Raw genomic sequence first — 25,700 nt, 5'->3', positions numbered from 1 at the left:
TCACTGGCCGGACCCCGAATCATGTCTAAATCTAAATGGTAACTGGGCCAAAATTAAAGGAAAACATCACTTGCCCACCAACCCATTCATATTTGCTGTGAATATGTATACACACACACAAATATATATATGCAGATATATGTGTGCATATATACACGTATTATATAATACATGCACACATATAATACATATTATATGTGTATATATGCACACATATATCTGTGTGCATATATATGTGTGTGTGTATATATATACATGTATGTATTTCCTATATTATTGGAACAGAGCAAATCTAGGACTTTGCTCTCTCCCCCAAATGGGCCCTGCACATCAGGCTCCTCTGGGCTCAGTAATGCTGCAGCTGGGCTCCTTAAAGGGCCAGTCAGTCAAGACAGCTGCAGGGAACCTTCTAATCTGATCTTATCAAAACTCCAAGAACCCCAGAATCCGGAGGCCTCAGAAGAGGGAGGGGCCCCGGGAGGTGGGGGCCAGGATGGAGCTGCACCTGGGAGACTCAGGAAGGGGTGGAGGTGGGAACAATAACGAGGCCTTCAGAACAACACGTCTGGCAGCTGAGGACACCGAGGTTTGCAGCTAGGACATGACTCGCCCAGGCCCACGCTGATCTGCTGCCAAGAGGTGTCCTGCCTGGTGAGCCAGGGCTTGGGGTGGGACAGCTTTAGGACTTGAGGGACCACTTGCTCACACTCGGCTCCTGTGCTGGACCAGCTGGATTCTGCAGCCTGTGAATTGTTGAGCTGGAAAAAAATTCCCATACTCTCACGAGCTCCCTACTCAGAGAGAGACAATTCCTGGTGTTCTGAAACTTGACAGGCCTGAGATCATGTTGCTTTTCAGCTTCATGGTGGGAAGAAGGGGTCAGGGACAGGGAAGTGAGCATGGCTTTGTCCCCACAGCAATGGGGCCCCGGCCCTGGATGCCGACAGCCTGGCCTGGCCCCCATCTCCTGCATCACACCGGTACCTGGCTTCCCCCTCAAGGCGATGGGCTCGCTGGGCTCCGAGGGATCGCTCATGCCATACTGGTTTATTGCTCGCACTTGGAAGACGTATGACTTCCCTTTCTCCAGATCCAAAAGGGCGAATCTTGGGGATTTCACAGGAGTTTCTGAGCTGATGGCCTCCCAGGTGCCACTACCTATGACTGACTGTGACAAAGGACAGAAATACACATTGATGCAGCGGTTGCCTGGGCCGGGGCTCTGGGCCGGGTGCTCTGACCCCCGGCCCGGGCTGCCCCTGAACACGGAGCTCTGCACCCACCTGCCTCCTCCACATCTCTACCTGGATGCCTCCTGAGCATCTCACATTCGCCATGTCCGGAACTCCACTCTGGATCTTCCCCCAAACCCACCCACATTCGGTTGATGGGACCTATCCTTCCAGTGGCTCAGGCCAAAAGCCTTGCAACCACCCTGGACTCCTTCCCTCTGTCCCTCACATCCCAAATAGGGCTCCATCAACAAATCCAGTTGGCTCCACCTTCGGAATTTATCCAGAATCCAACCCTGGCCTCCCACCCTAATGCCCCTGCTACAGCCTTGATCCAAGCCACCATCACCTTTTACCAGAGCTACATCACTCTTTTCTCCAAACGATGCTCGGAAGGATCCCTTCACAACACAAGTCAGATCACGTCCCTGGCTGCCCACAACCACATCTCCCTCAGAGCCAAAGCTTCTCCGTGGCCTGACCCCTGTTACCTGTCTGGCCACATCCACTTCCCCTTTGCCCTGTGCCTCCCTGCTGTTCCTGATGGCACCAGGCCCAACTCCTGCCTCTGGGCCTTTGCACTTGCTCATCCCTTTGCCTGGGATGTTCTTCCCCGCAGAAATCTCTGGTGGGCTCCTCATTTCCTTTATGCTTTTATTCAAAACTCACCTTCCCGGGGAGGACTCCCAGCCCCCCATCTAAAATGTCAGCCACCCCTTCCCCTAACACTTCAAACCTCTTCCCTGCTTTTCGTCTTTCTCCTTAATGCCTACCACTAGCTAATGTGCTAAGTATTTTCCTGACTTATCTTCTTTACCGTCAGTCCCCGCACCCCTGACTCAAAGCTCAGCTCTATGAGGCAGGGGTTTGTCTGTTTTATCTGCTGCCACGTCCCCAGGGCCAGGAACAGCACTGGCACGTGAGAGGTGCTCAGTCTATGTTTGGGGGACCAATAAATGAGAAAATGAATGAATTCTCACAATAACCCTGAAGGTGGGTGTTAAATTTCCCCACCAATGAGAAGACTTGTGTTCAGGGAGTTTGGGTCACTTGGCTGAAGGTCATGTACCTAATAACTGGTGTATTTGGTATTTAAGCTCAGGTGTGGGTGCTCGCTCAAACCTGCTTGCTCTCCACAGCATAAGGGACTCAAAAGGCAGCCATGAATCCCGCATCTCTGGGCAGATAGAGGGTGAAGAGCTGAGGGTGATGTAGGTGAGTGATGCAGCCAGAGTCCACCTCTGCTGAGTCTGGGCATGCCAGGTAAGATCCAGAAGCACTGGGGGAACTCGCTGACCCTGCCCTTCCCGTGCTTTCCCCTCCCAAGGCCCACCTGCCTGTTAGGAGCCCAGAACCCAGGTAGGCCAAAAAAATTGCAATTAAAAACCAGTGAACATTGCTGAGCACCTACTGTGTGCCAGGGTCTATTCTAAGTCCTTAGGTGCTTTAATTGATCCTCATAGTGGCTCTATGAGGTGTGTACGGTTATTATCTCTATTTTACAGAAGAAGAAACTGAGGCACAGAGAGGCTCAATAACTGGCCCAAGGTTACACAGCTAGTATGTAACAGAGGCAAGATTTGAACCCAGGCAGTCAGAGTCCAGCATTTTACCCATGACACACTACAGCCTCACGAAACAAATCCTCAACTATCTATGGCTTTCCTATGTGGGGAAAATGGGATCACCCGTGAGTGTGCAAAGAGAGGCCCGTTTGAACAACCAGAGGCAGAGACTCCTCCCTGGAACTTTCGCTAGCCCTGTACTATCTGCCTACTATGTGCCAGGCCCCGTGCTGGGCACAGCGAGTAATGAGAAGGTGCACCTGGCCTCTTCCTTTAGGGGGGTTGGAGTCGAGAATGTGTCCTCGGGACGCGTTTACAGGCCCAGAGCTGCTGGCCCGGCTCTGTGCTGCATCTTATTTCATCCTCCATTTGAGGGAGGAAACTGAGGCTCAGGGAGCTTGGGAAACTGGCTTACACAGCAGAAGTCAGGATTTGAGTTGATCTTAACACTGTGCTGTTTCTCACCCAGCCAGCTGCCCCTGCCCTACTGTGAAATCCACCCCGCATGCAGGAGCGGCCTGCATCCACAGACACCTGCCCCCGCATCGGGGCGGGAACTGCCTCCAGGGCTGCCCGCCCCTGCCCCCCATGCCCGGTGACGGCTGCTGCCCGTGACCCTGGCTCGTGGGTACCCTCCCAACGTGGCCATGGCCAGGAAGAGGTGCTGGACCCGATGCGTGACCCCGTGCCAGCCAGACCTGGGGGCGGGCAGGTACCCAGAAAATGGTGGATCACACTGTTGTCACTGTTTTCTGTGTGTCTTAATTCTGTGCATTTTCATGAAGAGTTTCAGGAGCTGCCGCCAGGCCCTGGCCTCACGGGGCTGAGGTCACCTCAAAAGGTCTGCCCCCTGTGGAGGGCTATTCTCAGCCCTTCCAGGCACGGATTCTCTTCTAGTCTCAGAAGACCTCCCCAGGGATGCTGCCTGCGGTGTCTCTCTCTCTCTCTCTCTCTCTCTCTCTCTCGTCTCTGTCTCTCTTGGCACTGGCCCCTGCCCCCGTGCCCCCACGTGTCCTGTGTGCCCGCAGGTCTGCTTTTTAGCCTAGCCTGGGGCTGGGGCCCTCGGGGTCTCTGTACCTTCTCCAGGGTGTATGTCAGGGGGGCTTTGCCCCGAGGCCTTGGCTCCTCCCAGCTCAGAACCACATAGGCATCACAGATCTCGCTGGCGTGGACGTTGGTGGGGGGCGAGGGGATGGTCACAAAGTCTGGAATCAGTCATTGAGGAGCAGAGATGGGTGAGTCCTCAGAGACTCCTCATTTCATAAAGGGGAAATGGGCCCAGAGAGGGGCAGGGACTTGCTCTGGGTCACCCAGCAAGGCCAGGCAGAGTTAAGGCCAGAAGCCAGGTCTTCTCCAGAACTTTCCCCAGCATGCTCCCTCCTCCACAAGGGGCACGGTAAGACGGGCGGCAGTCACCCGAGAACCCTGACCTCCAAATGGACCACACCCACCCTCATCTCCCCATACCCGCACAAAGACACCTTCTGCCTCCCTGCCACTTTGTGTCCCCAAGTTTCCAGAAACATAAAGGAGGCTGGAATCTTGAGGCAAAGTGTCAGGAGGTTCACACGTACCTTCAAAATCATCTGTGCTGACTGTGATCTTGTTTCCCAGATCAAAGGAGATCTCTAGGGTGGAGAATGGAGCATGTTGGGGAGAAGTCGGGGTGCAGGGTGTGTGTGTGGGGGACAGCTGGGTCAGGAGGGATCAGGGTAGGACCTGCCCACTCTGGGTACTGGTTCCTCACCCTCTTCCCAGTCCTGGCCTTTGGGCCCCTCACTGTGTGACCTCAGGCAGGTGCTCTCTGAGCCCCCATATTCTCCGGGGTCCAAAGTGGAAGGAACACTGCTGTTCTAGACCCCGAGAGATGCTCTGTCTTCTTGGGACAAATGGGGACAGAGGAGAAGTGATGTGCCTGGGGTCAGATACCTAGGGCAAGGTGGAGCTGGGAGGCAAACCCACATCAGGCTGACCCCTCAAGGCTGAAAGGGCGGTGCCCCCCATGTCCCCCCAGGCTCGGGGCTCCTAAGGCAGGGCTGTTTTCCTCCTTCAGATTAAAGGCATCTGAAGAAGGTGTGGTTCTCCCTCGGATTAGCATCTCCTGTGGACAGATTTGTTTCTTCTGTCAGACTAGTTGTACCTTCCCCCTCAGGCTAGGGGCTCCTAAGGATAGCACCGTGCTTCCTGCAACAGCCTAGGGGCTCCTGAGACTGTTTCCCTCATCCGACTAGCAGTTCCCGAGGGCTCTACCGTGTCTCCCCTAACTCCCCTGGGAATAGGGCTTGGAATGGGGCTGTGCCACCTGTGTCCTGCGTGAGGTGGTCCTCAGTGGGCCTTGACTGATGCTCTAGAATGTTCCTCAGGGCCTCTGTACCCACCTTTCTTTCTCCGGGCTTCATCAGGGTCGCCCGTGACAACCAGTTCTGATGCCTTGGAGGGGAGGCTCCTGCCTGCCCTGCTGACGGCTCGCACGCGGAACCGATAGCTCTGGCCTTCGAGGAGGCCTTGGATAGGGCACCGACAGGTCCCGCTGGGGGCCTCGTGGCAGGGCACCCACTGCCCAGACTCGCCCTGGCACCTGCAGGAGAGATGCCCCAGCTTCGGCCCCTGCCCCCGACGCACGCCTTCCGGGTCTGAGCCCCTCCCAAGGCCAGTCCTCCACCCCAGGCTGCCAGTTAGAGTCCTGTTCTCCACTCAAAAGCTCGTGAATGGTAGAGTTCGGATTTCACCCCAGGGCTGTCCACTCCCTCAGAGCTGGGCCTCTCTGGGCCATCCGGGTACCACTGTCCTCAGGTGGTACACCGGCCCGCGCTGCCAGCTGGATGGGGCAGTGGGTACATGGGGTCTACCTCCTGGCCATACCACTGAAGAGCAATGTGACTCTGGGCAAAGTCATCACCCCATGTACCTCAGTTCCCTCATCTGTAGAATGGGGCACTAAAGAGTCCGCTGCTGCCCTGGATAGGATTGCAAGGACTCAGTGAGGTTAGGCGTGCAGCTCCAGGACCTGCTGTGAGTCCCCTCAGTGGCAGGATCAGGTGTCACCTCACGCTAGGGCCTGAGAGCTGGCAGCTTGTGCAAGAGGTGGGATGTCCTGGCCCCCACCCACTCCGTCCCTCCGGTCAGTGTTGTCCTGTCTCTGTCTGTCACTCAGGGACGTATCCACTCGTGCTCACTTTCAAGCACTTAATGTTTGCCCCTCCCAGGGTCCAGAGGGCTGACTCCGGGGGTGGAATTCGAGGTATCGGAGGTGACAGATTTGGAGGCATGCATACCTTTCTCTTGCCCCTAAATTATATGACCTGGTCTACCTCATGCCCAGTCTGAGGCTAGGCATGGGGCTCCCTCTTTCCTGTGGCCCCCGACTCTTATTCTCACAACCAGGCAGAGCTCTCCCCTGGGGGCTCTTCCACTCAAGAGGCTGACTCACCGCTCGATGGAGTAGCCAGTGATGGGGTTGCCCCGGGTGTCGCTGGGTGGGGTCCAGGTCAGGATGAGGCAGTCTCTGTTCACATTCAGGCATCGGACATTCAGAGGGGAGCCTGGGGCCCCTGGCTTCTCGGCTGCTGCATCTGAGACCCAGGGTGGGGGTTGAGGAAGGGAGGGCGGGGAGGAGAAGGTTCTTCCAGTTGGGGTCTATTTGGCCACTGACCCCTCCCACTCCCTCCCAACCCTCCAGGGCTCAACTGTGATCTTGAGGACCAGGACCTGAACAATAGCTTCCTCCCTTTTAACCATAGCATGGGGGGGGGGGGCTGTGAGAGTACCAATCATCAGGGGCCCATTCTACTCTACGCCCCTGAATGATCAGTGTAATTAATCTCTGAGCCCTGTAGCATGCCTCCATTTAGTGGATGGGAAAACTGAGTCTCAGAGGAAAAGTGACTTGCCCAAAGTCACCAGCTAGTGGGGTGGCAAAGCCAGGATTTGAACCCAGATCAGTTCAGAGACCAAGAGGCAGAACTCACCAGGTACTAGAATCATCCCAGCCCACTCTCAGCCCTCCCTCCCCAGCTCCTAGTAAGTCTGAAACTCAAGCGGTGTCCTATTGGAGGGTCATAGGATGCCACAGGGATTCTTAGAGACTCTTCACTCAACACCCCAATTTATAACAGGGAAACTGAGGCCCCAAGAGGGCGGGGAAACTCGCAAAAGGTCCGACAGCCAATCTGATTGCTGGGCTCCAGCTATACCTCCTACCCTCCAACCCCCCACTCACCTCTCACGAACACATAGGTGCTCTGCTCCTGGAGCCCAAAGGGGGAAGGCACCTGGACAGTGTAGAGCCCCTCATCCTCCTTGTAGGCGCAGGACACCTTCAGGGATGCCTGGCGGTCTGCGTAGAGGATCTGCCGGCGTCCTGAGGGTCTCAGTAGTCTCCCTGAGGAGGGGTGGGGTCCAGTGTGAGCTCTGGCCTCACCTGTGAACCTTTAGATGGTCTGGGGGTTTAGGCAGAGGCGTGGCTGGTGTGGCTGGTGTGGCTGGTGTGGCTATAGCCTGAGGCTCAGCCGGGGAGTTGGGGGGGGGTGGCCCTGAATTCTCCTCTGCTGAAGGCTTGGGGAGTGGGGCAGGGTCCAGGGAAGGGGTTGGTGGCTCAACATGGGAATGAGCATCTAAGGAAGTGGTCAGTGGCCCAGTGAGGAGTTGGAGGTGCTGTGAGAAAGTGGGAAAAAGAGAGGTGGGCCCCTTTGTGAGGGTCAGTGTCTCTGCGCGGGGGCTGGGGGCTCACTGTGGGTGTTGGGAGCTCCGTGGCTGGGGATTGTGAGCTCAATGAAGGGAGTGGGGGCTTGCTGAAGGCATGGAGGCTCAGGAAAGGGGCTGGGGGCTCGCTGAGGGAGTTGGGGTGTCCGTGAGGAGGGTAAAGGGCTCGTTGAGGGAGCTGGGGGCCAGTGAGGAGAGTGGGGACTCAGCAGTGTGACCTCAGTGAGAGGGATGGGGACTCAATGAACGGGCTCTGGGGCTCAGGGAGTGGGTCCTCCCCTGAGGCCACACTGTGGGGCCAACCCGCTCTGTGTTCCTCCCTCCTGCCAGGACCTCCATTCTGGAAGATCTACAGGTTTGGGAAGACATCTCAGGCTTATGGCAACTGTCTCTCCTTCTGGCTTTTCCGCTCTTCTGCCCCGCCCCCCGCCCCCAGCAGGTGCGGCCTCCCTGGGGGTGCTTGCCAGCTGCTGTGCTCCTTGTCCTTGGGCTGCAGGCCTGGTCACAGGTGGGGAAGGAGGTTCAGCCATCCGTCTCCTCCCTGGCTGTCAATGGGCGGCGGCTGCGACTGTGCCTTGGCTTCCTCCCGCCTCCCAGATGAAGAGCCCCTTGCGTTCATGCACATCTGTCTATCCCCGCCCGGGCACCCAGCACAGGGCCTGGCACCCACAGGGGCTTGGTGACCTTTGTAGGGTGACCTGGTCTGAATGCACCTGGCTGGGCTCCTGTTTTCTTCGGCACTCATTACTCAGCTTATACCTGGGGAGGGGCATAGCCGAGTTTCTCTCTCCATTGACCCAGGGACCCAGGGCTGGGGTGGAGCCAACGCTCTGGTCCCTCTCTGGCTTCCATCTCTGCCCCTGAAGACTGGGGACCAGGACAGGGGGGCCTCACCATCTCGGCGCCACTGGATGTTCTGCTCAGCATCTAACACGTCTTCCGAGAATAAGCAGGACAGGGAGAAGGGCTCCTTCTCTCGGGCAAAGACTGGCTTCAGCACCGATGTGAATTCCACGTTGGGGCCAAGCATCAGTCCTGGGGGTGGGAGGAGAAGTTAGGGCAGCAGTCTTTGGAGGCCACCAGCCTAGCCTGGGACATCCCCACTCCTCTGAGTCAGGATTCATAGTTCCCGGGGGTGGTCTTTTTTTTTTTTAAGATTTTTATTTGTTTGTTTAACACAGAGAGAGAGAGCACAAGTAGGCAGAGCAGCAGAGAGAGGGAGAGGGAGAAGCAGGCTGTCGCCGAGCAGGGAGCTTGATGCGGGGCTCGATTCCAGGACCCTGGGACCACAACCTGAGCCGAAAGCAGCCGCTTAACGACTGAGCCACCCAGGCGCCCCCTGGGGGTGGTCTTAACCAGGAAGTATGGGCGGGGCCGAGACTTCTCTAAGTGGGATCAGATGAGCCAGAATAGCAGGTACCAAAGGCCACGTCCTTTGTCTGTTTGGCTTTGCCTTTCTCACTCAGTTTTGGTCCCTGGCTAGCTCGGCAGCTGGGGGCAGCTCTGGGGTGCCGGGAGGCCCCCACTAGTCAGTCTGCAAGGATGAACAGCTCACAGGCAATGACGTACCTTTGTGGGCAATGGATGGATGATATTCTAAAGGGGGCTGTGGAAGGTAGGACGAGGAACCCAGACACCCTCCTCCCCAAAGGCTGTCCCTCCCTGAGCCTCCTTACTTTTAAAGATCTCCGAATCGAAGCCAGCGTCCTTCCCCACGTAAGCTGAAAGCCCAAGGCAAATGGAGTTTGAGAAGGTTCAGACCTCACATCCCTAATAGATTAGAGGCGGGGGCTTGGCTGTGGGTTTGAGTCCTGGTCTATTGGTGGGTTCTCCTCTGGCTGCTGGAAGATCCTTCACCCCCTGGGCCTCTCTTCCTTTCTCGGTAACGTGGGGACAGTGGCTCCTCGTTCCTGATGGTGGGGTTCTGAATAAGTGAGTTCACATGAACTAAGCCCTCAGACAGAGCCTGGCACACAGTTGGCGCTCAATAAATGGTGGTTTCCATCCTCTGCCCAGACCCACTGCCAAGATCACATAGTCTTCATAGACGCCAAGTCTGGTCGGAATGGGATTTCTGGTGGGTTCAGGGATAGCCAGCAGGAGAAGGGCAGCGCTGACATTAAGATGGGGGCTTAAGGGTGACATCCAGGATGATGTTGACACAGACCACCAGAGCATAATAACAGCCCTCGTTCACATGGGACATACCACGTGCCGCATATTAACTCACATATAGTCCTCACAGTACCCTGTCTTTTGGTGCCATTATCATCCTCTCATACAGATGAAGAAACTGAGGCATAATCGCCAAGCCATGATGTGACTGGTCCCTGGTAAGGCCCTTCTTGAGTGAGGCCCGGAGGGGGCTGGGAGGCCGCCCAGAGTCACACAAAGTCAGTGAAAGACTCAGGATTAGAACCCAGACCTCCTGCCTCCCAACCCAGGGCCTTCTATCAGTTGCTCTGGAGGTGAGAGCAGGGGAGGGATGGTGATGACCGTGAGTGGATGCTCTTAGTGGGAGCCTGGCTGGAGTCTGGGGGCCAAGAAGCCGAGTGGATCCCAGAGTTGCTGGCCCTGGTGGAGAGAGGGATGGGGGTCTGGAAGAAGGGATGGGAAGGATGGGTGGACAGAGGGAGGCAGGGCCCTGATGCTTGACCTTGGGCTTGGATCTAGGCACAGCCTATAAGGACAGCTCAAATTCCACAGAGAGCCGGACTGGCAGAGAGGACAGCTGCCTCCCAAGAGCTATTTGGGGAACAGGGCAGGGGGGTGGAGAGGAGTGTGAAGGACAGTTTAACAAGGTCTGATGAGAGGCAGGGAGCGGGCTGGATGCCAGCCTGTCTGTTGACCAGGGAGTGTGTGTGAGTGTGTTTGTGTGTGTGTGCGTGTGTGTGTGAGTGTGTGCATATGCAACCTTTCTCTCAGGGGCCCCGAGGACAAGGCAGCACTCTCCTGGGCCCAGAGGTATGGCCTCCTGGCTAGGCTCCACCCTGGTCATGGTGCGGGGGACAGAGAGCTATGGCTTCCCTAAGTCTACTACACGCCAAGCTTTACCTCTACCATCTCATTTAATCAACCAGAGCACCTGAGCGAGGTGGGAGGAGTCCCCCTTTACAGAGGAGGAGGCTCAGAGAAGTGAAGTGAGGTGGCCCAGGCTCCCACAGCCGGTCAGAGGCAGAGCCAGCATGTGGACATGGGTCTGGCTGACTCCTGAGTGTCTCCCCTGCCTTATGCTGTCATCTCAGGTGCCCCTGGGGGAACCTCCAGGATTGGGAATCACACCAGTCAGGAATTGCACCAACGGCAAATAAACACCAGAACCCAAATGGGGCAGTGAGGCCTAGAGGGGAGTTGGTAGGGCTCAGCCTTTCCCCCTGAGGACCCCTCAGCAGGGCTGGCAGGGCCAGGCCACCGTCCCGGGGACCCTGAGCTGGATCCAGACCCACCCCAAGCCCAACCCGACGAGATGAGCACGCTCTTTGGAGATAATTGTATAGGATCTACAGTCTGAGGGAGGCGACTCTCCCTTGCTCTGCAGGCCCCAGGGAAGTGAGTCTCTATGGCTGTCTTGGTCACCCGATCCCAGGCCAAATACCCCTGCGTCAAGGGGCCCCCCTCACGTCTGCGTGCAGACGCACGTCCTCATCTGCTCACTGTGGGTGTGCTGTGGCCTGGCTGGTGGGAACGGGAGTACTTACTTCGGACAAGGACTTTGGCGAAGGACGAGGCCTGGCCATAGGTGTTCTTCACCATCACCGTGTAGGTGGCTGCATCCTCAATGGTGCATCTGAAAAGGAGAGAGGAAGTGCCCCCCAAGACTGCTGGGCTCCATGGGAAACTCCAGTCCCCACGTGTCGGGTGGGGTGGGGAGAGGCAGGCATGCCCATGAAGGCTTCGGGGTGGGAGGAGACTTTAGGCTTTAGTTCAGGCCCCACCTCTGAAAAAGCTGTGTGCCTTTGGGCCGGCCACTGCCCTTTGCTGTGCCTCAGTGTCCTTTTCTAAACTAGGGACATAACACCAGGCTGACCCAACTCAGGTGAAAGTACTGTGAAAATATGATCGTTAGTACTGACTCGGTAGGATCAGACAGGTTAAGCGATTTGCCCAGAGTCACACAGCACCCCGAATTCAGCCCAGCTTCAAGGTAACAAGCTCTCTCACAGGCATAGCCTCCTGCCCTGTCAACACCTCCAAATCAGAATCCTGGAGCAGGAGTGGGGCTCGACTGCCAGTCTGTGCCTGAACTGGGCCAGATGCCCAGGTGTTCTCAATCTCAGCCCTGGGTCTCATCACTAGTCAGGACAACCCTGTCTCATTCCCAGGGCTTGGGCTGGCTCCATTCCAGGGCCACGCTGGGGACCACGAGAGTTGTTGGAGGGATGTGGCACATCTGGCCCCATCAGCAAGCAGAGAGGCTCCTTGGTATCCCTGCTCTTACCCTGGCTGCTCAGGGTAGGAATCCCTCTTGCTTCAAGCACCAGTCCCACCTGCCCCTCTAAGCAACCTTGACCCTGCATGCCTTCCCTGACTGTCCAGCCCATAGGCACCGCCCTTTGTGCAATTGTGTGGTCAGATTCTTATGTCCACGTCTCCCCACTTTGCTTCTGGAGGGTAGGATCAATGTCCTGTCCAGGTTTGTGTCTCTGAAGCCCAAATTGGTTGAGATGGAGGGATTGCCATACTGGAAAGAACCCAGGTGGAGAGAACAGCCTCAAACCCAGGCCCTGCCCTGCACAAGCCGTGCAAGACCCTTCATCTTTTAGAGGCTGGGTTTCCTCTCCTGTACCACGGACAAGGCTTCCCTGAAAGAACGGTGGTGGGCATCATCAATCATGTGCGTGTCAGACCCGAGCCCATATCAAGAGTCAGATGCTCAACTGCCTGAGCCACCCAGGTGCCCCACTGCTTCTGCCTTCAAACCATGCTTAAGACTCACCATCTCCTGACGGGCCCATCTAACTCTCTCCCCTCCAACCACTTCCCCTTGCACTCATGCCTGTGTGTGTCTGTGTGTGTGTGTGTGTGTGTGTGAGTACGCACGTGTCCATGTGTTTTCTCTCCCCTGCAAGGAGCCCTCCCAGCATTTCTAGCCCATCCATCTGGCCTTTGACTCCAAATTTCCCCTCGTGTATTCCAAGGCATCGGAATGACATGGGAGTGTCTGTTAAATACCGATTTCCAGGCCCCATTTTAGAATAAGACCCACTTAACCTGACTCTTTGGAGGCAAGCGGAGGGCCCATCTCATGAATCAGTGTTTTAATAAGCACCCCAGGTTCTTCTGAAGATGAGGCTGACTCAGTTGATAAGGATTTGAAATCCAGCTCTGGCTTCGGGGGTGTTGGAGCCCGGGGGTCATGGGTCTCCCTAGGGGCCACAGTCTCACCTCCTAATCTCCAGCGTCAGCAGCCCATAGTTGTTGGTGATTCGGTACTTTCCGGCGGGGAAGAGGCGGGGATCGATTCGCATGTCATTTTTGTACCTGTGGGGACACAGTGGGTCTGTGGCAGGCAGTGTGGCTCTGAGGGGAAAGGACCCAGAGGCTCTCAGACCTGGATTCCAACCTCAGCTTTGTGCTGTTTACTTGCCTATGTGACGCAAGGCAGCACTTTCACTGTTCTGAACCTCAGTTGTCCTCATCTGTGAAATGGGAGTAGTAAGAGCACTGACCTCATAAGGTTGCTGTGACAGTCAAATGGGATAAGATATGTAAAGCTTTTCTCTGGTGCCCCGAACACTGTCAGTGCTCAAAGGTTCATTCTCCTTCCGGGCTGTTGGTGGGGGCAGGGAAGACGGAGCCTGTAATGAGGGGTAGCTGTCCCCAGGGCCCTCCTCTCTGAGGGGGTTGCCACGGAAGGTACCCCATTCTTCCTCCCTTGTCAACCTCTCAGGAGGGCAGTTCTTTATCTTGGCTCTCGTTGGAGTCCCTGGAGAAAGCTTTCAAAGTCTCCATGCTGGGATTTTGAACAGAAGACTTTGGAAATTTGTATCAGAAGCTGTTCATTGGTCTCCAATAGCCATTCGCTCTTATTCTTTTTCTTTCTTTTTTTTTTTTTTTTAAGTTGGCTCCACGTTGGGTGTGGAGCCCAACACAGGGCTTGAACTCACGACCCTGAGATCAAGACCTGAGCTGAGATCAAGAGCCTGACGCTTAACCGCCTAAGCCCAGGTGCCCCTCCCTCTTATTCTAAAGGAGCAGGATTCATCACTGAGCCACCCCGTGTGTAACCGGTTTCCTGCCCTCTCTTTCTACTAGGTGTGGCCAAGTGACTAAGACTTGTCAACAGAGAGTAAGTACAAGTGCCATGTGGCTGCTATTAATGAGCCTTTACCCCCTTTTATGTCATGGTTCCCTTCATGCTACGGCAAGAACGTGGCCCAGACAGCTGCCATCTCGTGCCAGGAACCCTGGGGCTGTGCCCTCCAGCAGTGAGGAGAGCAGGCCTGAGTCCCTGAGGAGTCTGTGAGCGGAGTCACTGAAGCCGCCCCACCCTGTCTACCTCAGGCATGCAGACGGAAGAAAAATAAACTTCTGTCTTATTAAAGCCATTAAGAAAATCTCCATACACGGGCTGCGTCCCAGATCATTCTGGAGTCAGAATTTCTGGGGGTGGGGCTCTGTCCACAGCCTCTTACTGGGGTTTGGAGGCCTAAGGAGTTACGGCTGGCGAGTGAAAGTCTGTGAAGCCTGGGAGGCCTGGGTTCTTGATGCACCTTGCTGTGTGACCTTGGGCAAGTCAGTCCCCCTCTCTGGGTCTCTGTGTCCATGAGGCTGTTGCATGGATAGTCAGCCCCAGGTGTTTGAGGTCCAAGAGGAGGCCACAGCTGAGAGAGGGCGCCCCAGGCTCAGTGCATCTCCTTCCTGGGGCTCGGCTCCCCTCACACCCTGTTTGTGTCCATGGCAACCAAACAGTGCCACACCCACACCCCAGGCCCGGCCCCCACCTATGAGGAACATTCCAGACACCTCAGCCTGGCCAGCTTCCAACTTTCCAAGAAAAAAGCAGCAGCTCTGGACAAGGCCCCGGACAGCCAGAGACCTCAGTGTTCATCTTGCCCCTTCTCTGGGCCTGGGTTCCTGCCTCAACAACAGCCCCTCGAAGACCCAGGCTGTGCAGGTGACCCTACGTGACAGCCAGTCATAAATCAGCATTAAGTCAGACAACAGAGGCGAGGGGCCCAGCTCAGAGCCTGGCTCAGAGAGGCCCTCATAAAAGAGTGAGATTTTCATGATTTATCTAAATGTTTTTTCTTCACATATTTCCGTACGGGATTTTACTTTTTAAGGCTGCTGGACCTGGGAGACTGATTCCGGTATCAGATAGAATCATGGCCAGGGCCCACTTCTGCAGCATAAATGTGGCCAGACTGGGCCTTGCCGAGCTTGTCCTGTTGTTGCCCCTGCATTCAGGAAGTGCTCAATAATTGCTGAATGAATGTACTTGCCTGACAAGCCTGGGTGTGCCGGGATCTTCCTCTTGACCTGGGGGAGGGTGTCTGCCAGGACCTGGACAGAGCCCTGGAGGCCAACCCCAGGGCAGTGCGTGGCCCTGCCCAAAGCGACCAATGGCGGAAAACCGGATCCCCAAAACCAGGAGCACCGGGGGCCACCTGCGTTGCACCCGCTGGAGGTGGGCCTGGCCTTGCTTCTACCACTGGCCATGCTCAGCTCCCTGTTGTGGCAACATTGCTGGCAGGGTGGATAGGAGTGTCTTCCCTGAGAGGCTCCCTGGAATGCCCTAGCTGTGGGCCTCCCGTGCCAGGGCAGGGCAGGGCAGGGCAGGGCAGGGCTTGGCCGCCAGGCAGGACAGCTGAGGTACTGACCCCTCCTCAGCCCAGGCCAGCAGGCAGGAGCAGTCCTCCTACCTGAGCAGCCACTTGCAGGCAGGGACTGCCTCGGTGCCCACAGGAATCCAGCGCCCAGCACGAATTCCAAGTCCTGGCACACTTTCGTGAATGAATGTCATCTGGCAATGACCAGCCCCGATTGCCAGCTCCCTCCATGCCTCTCCTGATTGCTCCTGGCCTAAGTGCTTTCTCTGCCTCTGACTTCTGAGGCATTACGAGTGCCTCAAGGAAGAACAACCCCAACGATCACTTTCCTATTCTCTAGCCCGGTAGGAACACCTATGGCTGGGAGGCGAGAGACCCAAGTTTGCATTCGGATTCAAACTGGCTGTGTGATCTTAGACAAGTCATACCTCTCTGAGCCATGGGTGGCCCCATGGCTCAAATGAGAAGAAACTGGTGGGTCAGGAAAAGCGAGTTCAAGGATAAGATGTTGCTTTTTCCTTTGTGATCTCGGTCACTTGTGTGCTTATCCTCTCTCCCCTACTAGACCATGGCCTTATTCACCCTCAAGATCTGGCTTATGTGTCGCCTCCTCTGAGAACCTTCCTGAATCCTCCTGGGGGGAGGCAGCAACCTCACTGTCTTCATCTTTACTCTTGTATTTCAAATTGCACCCATGAATATACTTCTCTGTATGTTGACATTTCTCTTCCGGGCTGAGAGTTCTCTGAGGGGAGATTATGTCTGCCTCAGTGCCTGAGTCTGGGCCTGGGGCAGATTACACTCCTGGTAACTATTTGTTGAAATCCTTTCCTTGTCCCCCAGCATGCCTGACCCCGGGTCTAAGCCCCAGAGGGAGCTCCGTAAACAGTGGCTCAGCCGAATGAACGACAGGCCTCCCTCTGGTAGGACTGAGAGCCCGGTGGCTGCCATGCCCGCCCCCACCTCCAGCCCATACAGGAGACCCCTGCCACCTCCCCTCCCCTCCCTTCCTATCCCCTCGGCCAGCAAGGCCTAGACTTCTGCTATGGTTATGCTCCCAGGAATGGTGTCTTCTTTCCCGGCACCTTTCAAGCTCTGAGGTTTCCGTGTAGTTGGGGCATTAAATCCTCACCACATGCAGGCTGGGCAGGAGGCCTTCAACCCATTTTACAGAACGGGAAACCGGAAGCAGGACCAGAGAGGCTGAGGTGTGCGTTAGTGGAGAGAGCTAGGTCTGGACACAGGGCTCCCACTCCAGGTCTGAGGTCCTCACTGGGGCCCCCCCGCCCTCCCCACCTCCCGTCCTGCTCCTCGGCCCCCTGCCCTGCCTCCCACCATCATCTTCCAACGCCCAGCTCAGAGCAGCTGCCTTCTGCCCCCAGAATCGGACTTTTACAAGTGCTGGCTCGCCAGTGGCCCCGTCTTCCTGCCCCAGGCTGGCGGGGAGGAGGCTAAGAATAACTCAGCCGAGCCGCGCAGCAGCTGCTGCTCTCTCTGCGGGGTGGGCAGAGCTCAGGGTCTGCGTGGTTGCAGCTTTTCTAAGGCAGCGAGAACTTCTGGGGGAGGAAGCAGGCTCGGAGAAGGGACGGGCTGGGCTGGGCTGCCAAGAACTCGCACTCATTTAACCCTGGAGGCTCAGAGCCCGGAGGCAGGGTGGGGACCCCCTTCTCTCCTGCCCCAGCGGCTTACCAGGTGACCTGGGGCGGAGGCGAAGCCTGGACAGTACAGGTCAGCAGCACTGTGGTGGACTCCCAGACGGCGTGGGAGCGCAGTGGGATCCAGAACCAGGGCCCCCGGCCGGAACACAGCTCCCTCAGCTCCTTGGCCTCCCGAAACTTCTCCTCCATCTGGAGGTGGGAGGGGGTCTGTGATTCCCATGAACCAGGGGAATCACGTCTCCCCATCTTTGCTGTCAGCGTCCCCCCTGACCCTCAGGCCCTGGAGTCACACCCCCATGGGCTGGAGCTCCCCCCTTCCCCTAACTGAGCGGCAAGGTGGCACAGAGGGCAGGACATGGGCTTTGGAGCAACTGGCTCAGGGGTCAAGGCCAGATTCTGCCACTTCCTACCTGTGAGACCGTAGGCAAGCCCTCAGTTTCCTTATCTGTAAAATGGGGATGATAATTCTATTCCCCCACCTTCCTGTGGTGAGGGGCTTGTGGTGAGGATTAAATGAGTTAGTACGTGCAGAATCATGGGCACTGAGAAAGCCCACGTGAGTGTTAGCTATGCTCTCCTGCCCCGGGGAGGGGGGGCACGGAGGGCGGCTTCAGACCCCTGACGTTTGTCAGGAATAGCGTTTCCTGAGGCTCTTCTGGAAGGTCATTTCACAAGCCCCGTCTGGTCTAATCCCCACCTCAGCCCCGAGAGTCGGTACACCACACACATGTGTTTTGCGGGTGAGAAAACCGAGGCTCAGGAAGGGTAAGCTGCTTGCCCAAGGTCACACAGCAGGAGGGCGGGGACGCCGGCAGGGGGACCCCGTCCCAGACCGGGGCCTGGACTCTGGCGGGCTGTCCAGCCGCCTCTTGAGGAGACGGCAGCTGAGGTGGGCGGCCCGTGACGGGTGGCAGGTCCCCAGACGCCCTCACCCGCCGCCTCAGCGCCTTCCGGTCGCGTCTCTGGCGCAGTAACCACTGGGTCCGCAGGAAGGCGATCTCGGTCCTCTCGAAGTCGTTGCCGAAGCCCACTCGCTTCTGCCCTCGCTCCTCCAGCTCCACGGCGGAGGTCTGGCGCCTCAGCTGGGACTCCCTGCGCGGCAGAGGGGGTCGTGGGGGCGCCCCAGCCGGGGCCGCCCGCCCCCCCACCCGCATTGCCCGCTGCACTTTAAGGTTCTTGAGGACCAGAGCAGCTTTTAAGCCTCTCTTGCCTCCAAAATACCCGAATGGGCCCTGCTTACAGTAGGTGCATAATAAGTACTACGGATATAGTTCCCAAGGCCCTTTCACAAAGTCTTTGTCCGTCTTGTCTTCATGACGACCAAGTGGACAGGAATAGTCCCCCTATTTTACAGGGCAGGGACTTGCTTCAAACTGGCCAGGACCCGGCCTTCTAACCCAGGACGCGGGCTCCCCCTGCTCTCCCGCAAAGCCCCTCGGTGAAGGGTGGACCCCCACCCTCTCCCTTGGGGATGGTCCCTCACTACTGCCTGGGGACCCAGCCAGAGAGTGGTCTGGGCCCTTGTGCTAGATGTGTAACTTTGGGCAGATTCTGTAAGTCCAGTGTGGGAGCCTAGTAGAGGCAAGGGACTGGACAGGATGGCCCTTTCTCAGCCCAGGGGTCTCTGAAAAGGTCACCTGACTTACCAAGTCGTCTCGGAGGAGGCCGTCAGGGCCAGGGCTGCTGCGAGGGCGTAGTCTGCGGCGCTGAACTGATAGTCTTGCTCGCTGCCCCAGGAAAAGGGAGTTAATGGCTCGTGCAGGATTGCCTGGGGATCTGGCCCCAGCGTCCCTGAGCTTAAGGCAACATCTACCTACCTGTCTTAGGACACTAGGGGCAGGGCTGTGCCTCCCCCCTCAGACTGGGATCTCCACAAAGCAGGGCTGTGCCTCCGCCCTCAGACCGGGTTCTCCAGAAAGAAGGGTCTCCAGAGGACAGTGCTGTACTTCTTACCTCAGACTGGCTTATCCAGAAAGCAGGCTATGCCTCCCCCCTCAGACTGGGGACCCCTAGGGGGTAGGGCAGTGGCCGGGGTGGGGTCCCTGATGATCCCACCTGCTGCGGAAGGTCCGCCTCCGCACTGAGGACCCCATGTGCAGGCTGTGCTGCCCCTCCTCCTTGTGCTCCTCCTCCTGGCGGTGTTCTAGCCGGTGGACCTCCATGGCCTGGGGGGGTCGGGGCTCCCCCACATTTCCAGCGCTGTGGGGCAGAGTCATGGCTGCGAGAGCAACAACCTGCCAAGCCGAGGTGCATGGTCATTCTACCAGGCATCTGGCCACCCCTTCCCCATGTGGTCCTCTCGGCATCCCTGGGAGGCTTGTGGGGTGCGGGTTCTCTCTCCAGGGAGCAGACGGGAGCATGGAGGCTGGGGACGGCAGGGACCTGGCCGACGGGACAGAGGCAGGCTTCGCACTCTGAGCCCGGCTAATGCACCACTCCTTGCACCCTGCAGCTGCGTGAGCGCAGCCCCACATCGGGAGCAGCTCTGCCCTCACCTTGCCCGTCACCTGGGCAAAGCCCTCCCTTCTCTGGGCCTTCGCTTCTCAGGTGATGAGCGATCCAACACTGTGGTGTCCAAGGGCTTTCTGACTCAAATGGGCAGATGTCCTCCCTCCTCCTGCGCATGCCCACCCAGCCCTACCTCTGAGCCTTTGCCTGCGCTGGTTGCTACTCTGAGGGAAACCTTTCCCTCCTTCCGGCCTGCTTAGCCCCACTCAGGCTCCACAGCCCAAGCCGAGACTGCCTCGGTTAGCTCAACCGTGGGGCGCGGAGACTCTGGGCGTGGTCCCGCTTCTCATTCCAGCTTATAAGTGTGTGCCCTTGGGCGAGACTCTGTGACTTAGTTTCCTCACCTGTAAAATGGGTCTACTGGCTTTCTGGGGTGGTTGTCAAGGTTGGAAGAGTGCTTGGAGCATAGGAAGTGCCATGGAAGTATTAGACATTAGCATGGTTTTTCTAAGTAACCCTGCGGAAAACCTACCAGCCGCCTAGAATTTTCCCTCCTTTAATCCTTTTTATGCTTTTCTGTGTGCACTCCGAAGTCTAGCTCTGATTCAGAAAACACCTCCTCCTATGTAATTATTTCGTATTTGGACATCTTCCCTCTCCAACAAGACTATAAGTGAATTAAAAGTAACAACAGTTAGGGGCGCCTGGGTGGCTCAGATGGTTAAGCGTCTGCCTTCGGCTCAGGTCTTTTTTTTTTTTTTTTTTAAAGATTTTTTATTTATTTATTTGAGACAGAGAGAATGAGAGACAGAGAGCACGAGAGGGAGGAGGGTCAGAGGGAGAAGCAGACTCCCTGCCGAGCAGGGAGCCCGATGCAGGACTCGATCCCGGGACTCCAGGATCATGACCTGAGCTGAAGGCAGTCGCTTAACCAACTGAGCCACCCAGGAGCCCTGCCTTCGGCTCAGGTCTTGATCCCAGGGTCCTGGGATCGAGTCCCGCGTCGGGCTCCCTGCTCCTTGGGAGCCTGTTTTTCCCTCTGCTTCTCTCTCTCTCTCTCTGTCTCTCGTGAATAAATAAATAAAATCTTTAAAAAAAAAAAAAAGTAACAACAGTGAGTGTTTACTGTGTGCCAGCCCATTATCATCCTGTTTTACAGATGAGGAGGGAACGTGCTTGCCCAAGGTCACCCAGCTGGTTGGGGGTGGGACCATGAGTGGTCCCCGACTCTGAGCTCTCTTGACATCTATGACACGTGTCTACTCAAGGCCAGGCCTTGGCTATGGCTGGGCACACAGTGGGCCTTTCTTCTCATAAGGGGATCACAACGGAGTGATTCCCCTTTGTATTCCCGAGGCTCAGGTCTGGGCCATAGGTGGTGCCCAGTCAGGGTTGGATTCAGTTGGTGTGGAGGAGCCGCAGGGATCGGGGAGTGAATCCCTGGATGCGGAGAGGCGGGGAGAGTGGGAGGCCCGGGATCGAGCTGGTTTGGGCTCTCGCACGAAGTTCTTTCCCTGATCTGGGCCTTGGTGTCCCCACTGGTCTCTGAGGGCCCCTCTGATGCCGAGGCTTCAGGACGCTTGGTGGAATCCCTGGAGTGGCTTCCACACTTCCTTCAGGTGGGAGTTCTGGGGGGCAGGCCTCTGACCCGGGAGGGTCCTTGCCGGGCTTAGACCTGAGGTCGTCCCTGGCCCCAGCCTCCCTGAAGGTCCTCCTGGCAGCGGCGGAATGTGTGTGTGTCGTCTTCTGACCTGGATGTGCACACGGCCCCTGAAGGACCGCTTCTCTAAGTCCATGCCATGGCAGATGGGCCCGCTGACCTCATCAGAGCACCTTGGCCTGGTGGGCCTGTTCTGGGGTGTCAGGGGGCTCAGGCTACTGAGGGGCAATCTCAGTGGGTATTTACCCCTTCTAGTTCCTGAAAGTGTGCTCCCTTTCAGTGATCTGGATTACTGCAGAGTGTTAGCCGGGACCAAAGGCTGCCCCCAAACCTCCTTGGCCTCCTCCAGATGACCTGAGCCAAACATTAACGGGACAGTTACGCTTTGGGCTTCCCATCAGGCCCCTCCTGAGGAACAGGTCTGCTTGCACCCAGAGAATGACTGGCCCATGCTCATTCTGTGCCTCCTTCCCCACAGCCCCAGAGGACAGCTCTGGGTACCAACCTAGATGGGGAGGCCCCCTCCCCCAGCTCTCCTGGGACACTGTGGCCCTGGCCCCAGCAGCTGAGGAACGTTCCCTGGCGTCAGCTGCTGGCTTGCTTCCCCGGATGCTCTGTTCCTGATTAGCATCGTGGCGGGGGGTGTGTGGGGGTGTGGTGTGTGTGTGTGTGTGTGTGTGTGTGTGTGACTGGCACCCATCCCTGACCTCTTGGGCCTCCCGCAACCAGACCCTCCCAGCTTTAGCAGATGAGCCATCAAGTCTTTTTAAAGCACTGACTGAGGCTCAGGATTAAGCAGCAATGGGAGTGCAGCACCACGTGTGCCCGGTGGGGAGGGGTCGGCGGGGTGTGGGCCTGCCCCCCTGCCCTCTGCCGGGGGGTACAAGGCCTGGGCCATGGGTCGCACGGCATGGCCTCCCCTTTTCTCCTGAGCCCCGGTCTGCTTTCCCACCAGGCCCTCTGACGGGCACCCCCAGAGACCAGGGGCCAGGAGGCCTCGCCCCTTCCTCAGGAGGGAAAGAGAAGGGCACAGCGGCTGAGTGACTGGCAGAGCCCGATGACGGAAAGCTGGGTCCCAGGGGCCGGCCGTGCTCCACCAGCTTCTGAGTCCAGAATTCTGACCCTGCCACAGAGCGGCTGAGGCCGCCCCTTCCCTCTCCGGGCCTCGGTTTCCTGCCAGTGAGCCCGGGCTGGACGCGTGCCCTCCTGGCCCTGAGCTTCAGGCCTTGAGGGCTTCCTCCGTTTCCCTGGCTGCCTGGTGGGCCAACAGGCTCAGCCAGCACTGCTCTCGCTCTGCCGGGCCTGCCAGTTCACCCCGGGCCCTTCCACTTTGCAGGCGTCCCCGACCGTCTCTCAAGCAGCTTTCACATCCCAGAGGGCTCGGCACAGATGACCGAGGGCCACACAGAACAGTGAGGGGGGCAAGGGTCGCCAGAGTGCCCTCCCATTGTCACTCGGGGTGCTACCTAGGTACGTGTGTACTTTCTCTTTCCAAATCCTCCAGGCTCCTTCCCCAACACACACATACACACACACACCCCACTTCGTAATGGAAAGCTGAGGGTCTCGCTTTCTGAAGGTGTCCCTCCCCACCCCGATCCCTGGAGGTGACTCACAGAAACAGCTGTACCCACTTAGGCGTCTCTGGGGAGAAGATCCTAGAGGATGAGAGGGACCTTGGCTTCTTCTTGCCCTGGGCTCAGCAGGGACTGGGAGAAGAATGTGATCCTGGAGCTTGCATGGGCCTTAAATATAGCAGCGCTGAGACAGTTGATGACAATGGATGGGAACTATGGGGAAGGGGGGGCAGAGAGGAGGGGCTGTCCTGTCAGGCCAGCCTCGCTCAGGCTCAGGCGGCAGCAACAGGTGGAGCCGTCCCCACCCCCACCCCTGCCTCTGCACACGGCTCCTTCCTCAGGGTGAGCCCTTCTGCCTAATTCTAGACCCCACCTCCCCACCCCCAACTGAAGTAGAAAGGTGACAGCTCAGGCCTGGTTGGAGGGAAAGCAGATACGGGGTGGTTCTCCCTGCTGCTGGGGTTCTGACTGGCACCTTGGGGCAGACACCCAGAGTCTCTGATCTGATCCCCCTGTGAACCGTGGAACTGTGAGGCTGGACGCTCTTCGTGAAGACAGTGGAAGGAATGTGACCTAAAACGAGTGTTTGGTGTTTGTCCCATATCACTGGCGAAAATGGAAGCAGCTTGCTTCTCATGCCAGGCCCTGTGTATGTATGGGGCGTGGCCTGGGCAGGAGGGGGGCGGCTACCTCTTCCTTCACTGGTGGCATTTCTCGGGGTTCCTGTGTGGTCGCTCCGTCTTCCCAGCCTTTGCCACAGCCCCTCCTGTACCTCAGTTTTTCCCCCCACGTTCATTCACACCCACCCTTTGCAGGCAGAAGGGAATAACACCCATGGTGTGGAGGAAGTTTTAATTTAGGTGGGGAGGGTGCCTGGGTGGCTCAGTTGGTTAAGCGACTGCCTTCGGCTCAGGTCATGATCCTGGAGTCCCGGGATCGAGTCCCGCATCGGGCTCCCTGCTCGGCAGGGAATCTGCTTCTCCCTCTGACCCTCCCGACCCTCCCCCCTCTCATGTGCTCTCTCTCTCAGTCTCTCTCTCTCAAATAAATAAATAAAATCTTAAAAAAAAAAAATTTAGGTGGGGAGACAGGCAGTTACCGCAGGGGGTGGGGGGATGCGATCAGGAAGGTACACCTGAGCCAGGTCTCAGGGGTTGAGCAGGTTTGAGGAAAGGGGGTGCAAGCTCTGGTCCAGAGAGCACAGCTCCCCTCCCTCGCCTCCTCCTGGGGCCTCAGGGGGGCCAGCAACACCAGGCCTGTCACTCTTCCTAGCATCTCAGGGCCTACTCTCGAGAGAGAGAGAAAGAGGGAGGAAGGGGGAGGGGGAGAGGGAGAATGCAAATGAGCTCTTCAGCTAAAATCTTAGTCTCCTGCCCTATTTGAAACCCCCTTTCTAAGCTTTCCTGCTTGTCCCCCTTCCTCCCTGGCGGCAGTGTTAGAAGCATCTTTTGGGGGAGAACATTTGGTGTCTCTCTTCCATCTTGTATCGAGCCAACCTCAGAAGGGCTTTCCAAGACCCACATGTATACATTCTCCGTGAGATGTGAGTGTGAATTTGTACATACAGCAGGGTGGTGTGGGCTTCCAAACCAGCAGGAGATAGACACTTAAACTGGTCCTGTAACCCCATTCAAGGCAGCCTGGTGGAGGGGCCACCACTTACTAGCTGTAGGACCTTGGGTAAGTCACGTCACCATTCCACCTCTGTTATCTGTACAGTGGGCTCAACGATGCTGGCCTTGCAGTGAGATTGAGAAGATTCGATTAGGGAATGTGAAGCCTGCGCAGAATGCCTGGCTACCCGCAGACACCTGCTAGACGGGAACTCCACTGATAACTCGGCAGCACTAGAGATGCTGAGAGCCTACCCTCCCTCTGTGTGTGGGATTCCCATTCACCCCAGGGATGCCCTCACTCCTCACTGGGGCATCGCCTCGGGGAGGTCTGGATGTGCCTTAAAGTGCACACAGCCGACTCCGCAGGTCATGAGGCTGAGCAGAGGTGAGACCTGGAATTACACAAACCTCGGCTTAAATCTCAACCTCTGGCCCCTGCTCTCACTAATGGAGGGACCCTGGCCTCCTCTCTGGGCTAATTCAGTTTCTTTACGGGTGAGTTGGAGGTAAGTTCTGAAACAACAGGAAGCTCGCCTGCCTGTCTCGTCCACTGTATCGCTAGCCCCGAGAACTGTGCCTGGCATACGACCAGCCCCTTGATATATGCTTGTTGAAGAATGAATGAATGAATGAATGAATGAATCAATACCTATCCTGCAGAGTGGTTGTGAGATTCAAATGAGGTTAAAATGTATAAATTGCCTGGTACAGTACCTGGCTCATCATGGCTAATACCCTCCGTATTTCCTTCTTTTTCTTCTTTCTTCTCTTCTTCTCCCTTTTATTGCCTTCCCTGGATGTATGAACATTAAGGACAGTTGTTTAAATTCACGTACCCAACACCCTGAACTTCCACGCTACTTGTTCAGGCAGCAGCTGAATTGTGTTTGGCCGATGGGCTTCACCTGGTGGCCAAGGGGAGCGCTGTCTGGCCCAGTGCTTTCTCCCAACACCTCCTTTCTCCCTGCTTCTCTCCCCTCCCTCCCGCTGTCCCTCTCCCCGCTCAGTTAATTCCGCTGACTGTTCTTCTCAGACTTACAGGTCAAAATGTGTCTTCCTTATCCACTTCCTCCTGAGAGTGGGAAAGGAAAATGGGCTTGAGCAGCCCAGGGGCTGAGTGTGGGGGCTAGGCTCTCAGGACTATGACCCTCCAGCCACAGCACCTGAGGCCATTCCTGCCCCCGCTGATAGTTTCTGTCTCACTTTCTGGAATGGAGGGTGGGGACAGCAACGGGGTGGGCACCAGCCTTGACAGTGACACGTGGTCCTAGCCTCCTTGTTCAGGCTGACGCTCAGAACTGGGAGGGGCACAGAGGGATCCAGCCTCTGGGACCCTGCAGGAGCTCCAGTCCCATGGGCCCTAACCTCTGGGTGGGAACTCAGGCAACCCCTGTATGTTCCTTGGACCTGGGAGGTGGGAGGCCAGAGGTCTGCGGACTTCGCAGGTGGAAATACCACCTGAGTAGCCTTG

The 25,700-nt window shown here is 57.0% G+C and overlaps 1 protein-coding gene across 3 annotated transcripts in view; it reads right to left on the bottom strand.

Annotated features, from left to right (window-relative positions):
- The window catches only part of MYOM3 (myomesin 3), a 53,766-nt gene extending 30,988 nt beyond the window's left edge, over window positions 1-22,778 (bottom strand). Inside the window, exons 1-15 of one of the 3 annotated variants that reach the window (XM_045898437.2) lie at window positions 22,653-22,778; window positions 18,984-19,162; window positions 18,575-18,655; window positions 17,861-18,020; window positions 16,960-17,117; window positions 12,884-12,979; window positions 11,197-11,285; window positions 9,175-9,219; window positions 8,393-8,533; window positions 7,017-7,178; window positions 6,228-6,369; window positions 5,176-5,375; window positions 4,372-4,425; window positions 3,875-4,002; window positions 985-1,168 (exon numbers count right to left, since the gene is read on the bottom strand). In XM_045898437.2, coding sequence (XP_045754393.1) covers window positions 985-1,168; window positions 3,875-4,002; window positions 4,372-4,425; window positions 5,176-5,375; window positions 6,228-6,369; window positions 7,017-7,178; window positions 8,393-8,533; window positions 9,175-9,219; window positions 11,197-11,285; window positions 12,884-12,979; window positions 16,960-17,117; window positions 17,861-18,020; window positions 18,575-18,655; window positions 18,984-19,144 — 1,801 coding nt within the window. In that variant the 5' untranslated portion in view covers window positions 19,145-19,162; window positions 22,653-22,778. Of the gene's footprint in view, window positions 1-984; window positions 1,169-3,874; window positions 4,003-4,371; window positions 4,426-5,175; window positions 5,376-6,227; window positions 6,370-7,016; window positions 7,179-8,392; window positions 8,534-9,174; window positions 9,220-11,196; window positions 11,286-12,883; window positions 12,980-16,959; window positions 17,118-17,860; window positions 18,021-18,574; window positions 18,656-18,983; window positions 19,163-22,652 lie in introns of those variants that run through there. The other 2 variants (XM_045898439.2, XM_045898438.3) reach the window with 2 other exon arrangements.
- Window positions 22,779-25,700: the final 2,922 nt, after the last annotated feature.

Source organism: Mirounga angustirostris, unplaced genomic scaffold (assembly GCF_029215605.1).
Source record: "Mirounga angustirostris isolate CCGP_5_RB_7025 unplaced genomic scaffold, mMirAng1.0.hap1 SCAF_4, whole genome shotgun sequence".
NCBI lineage: Eukaryota > Metazoa > Chordata > Mammalia > Carnivora > Phocidae > Mirounga > Mirounga angustirostris.
The sequence above is the reverse complement of the archived record's forward strand: the minus strand, read 5'-3'. Positions and strand labels throughout refer to the sequence as shown.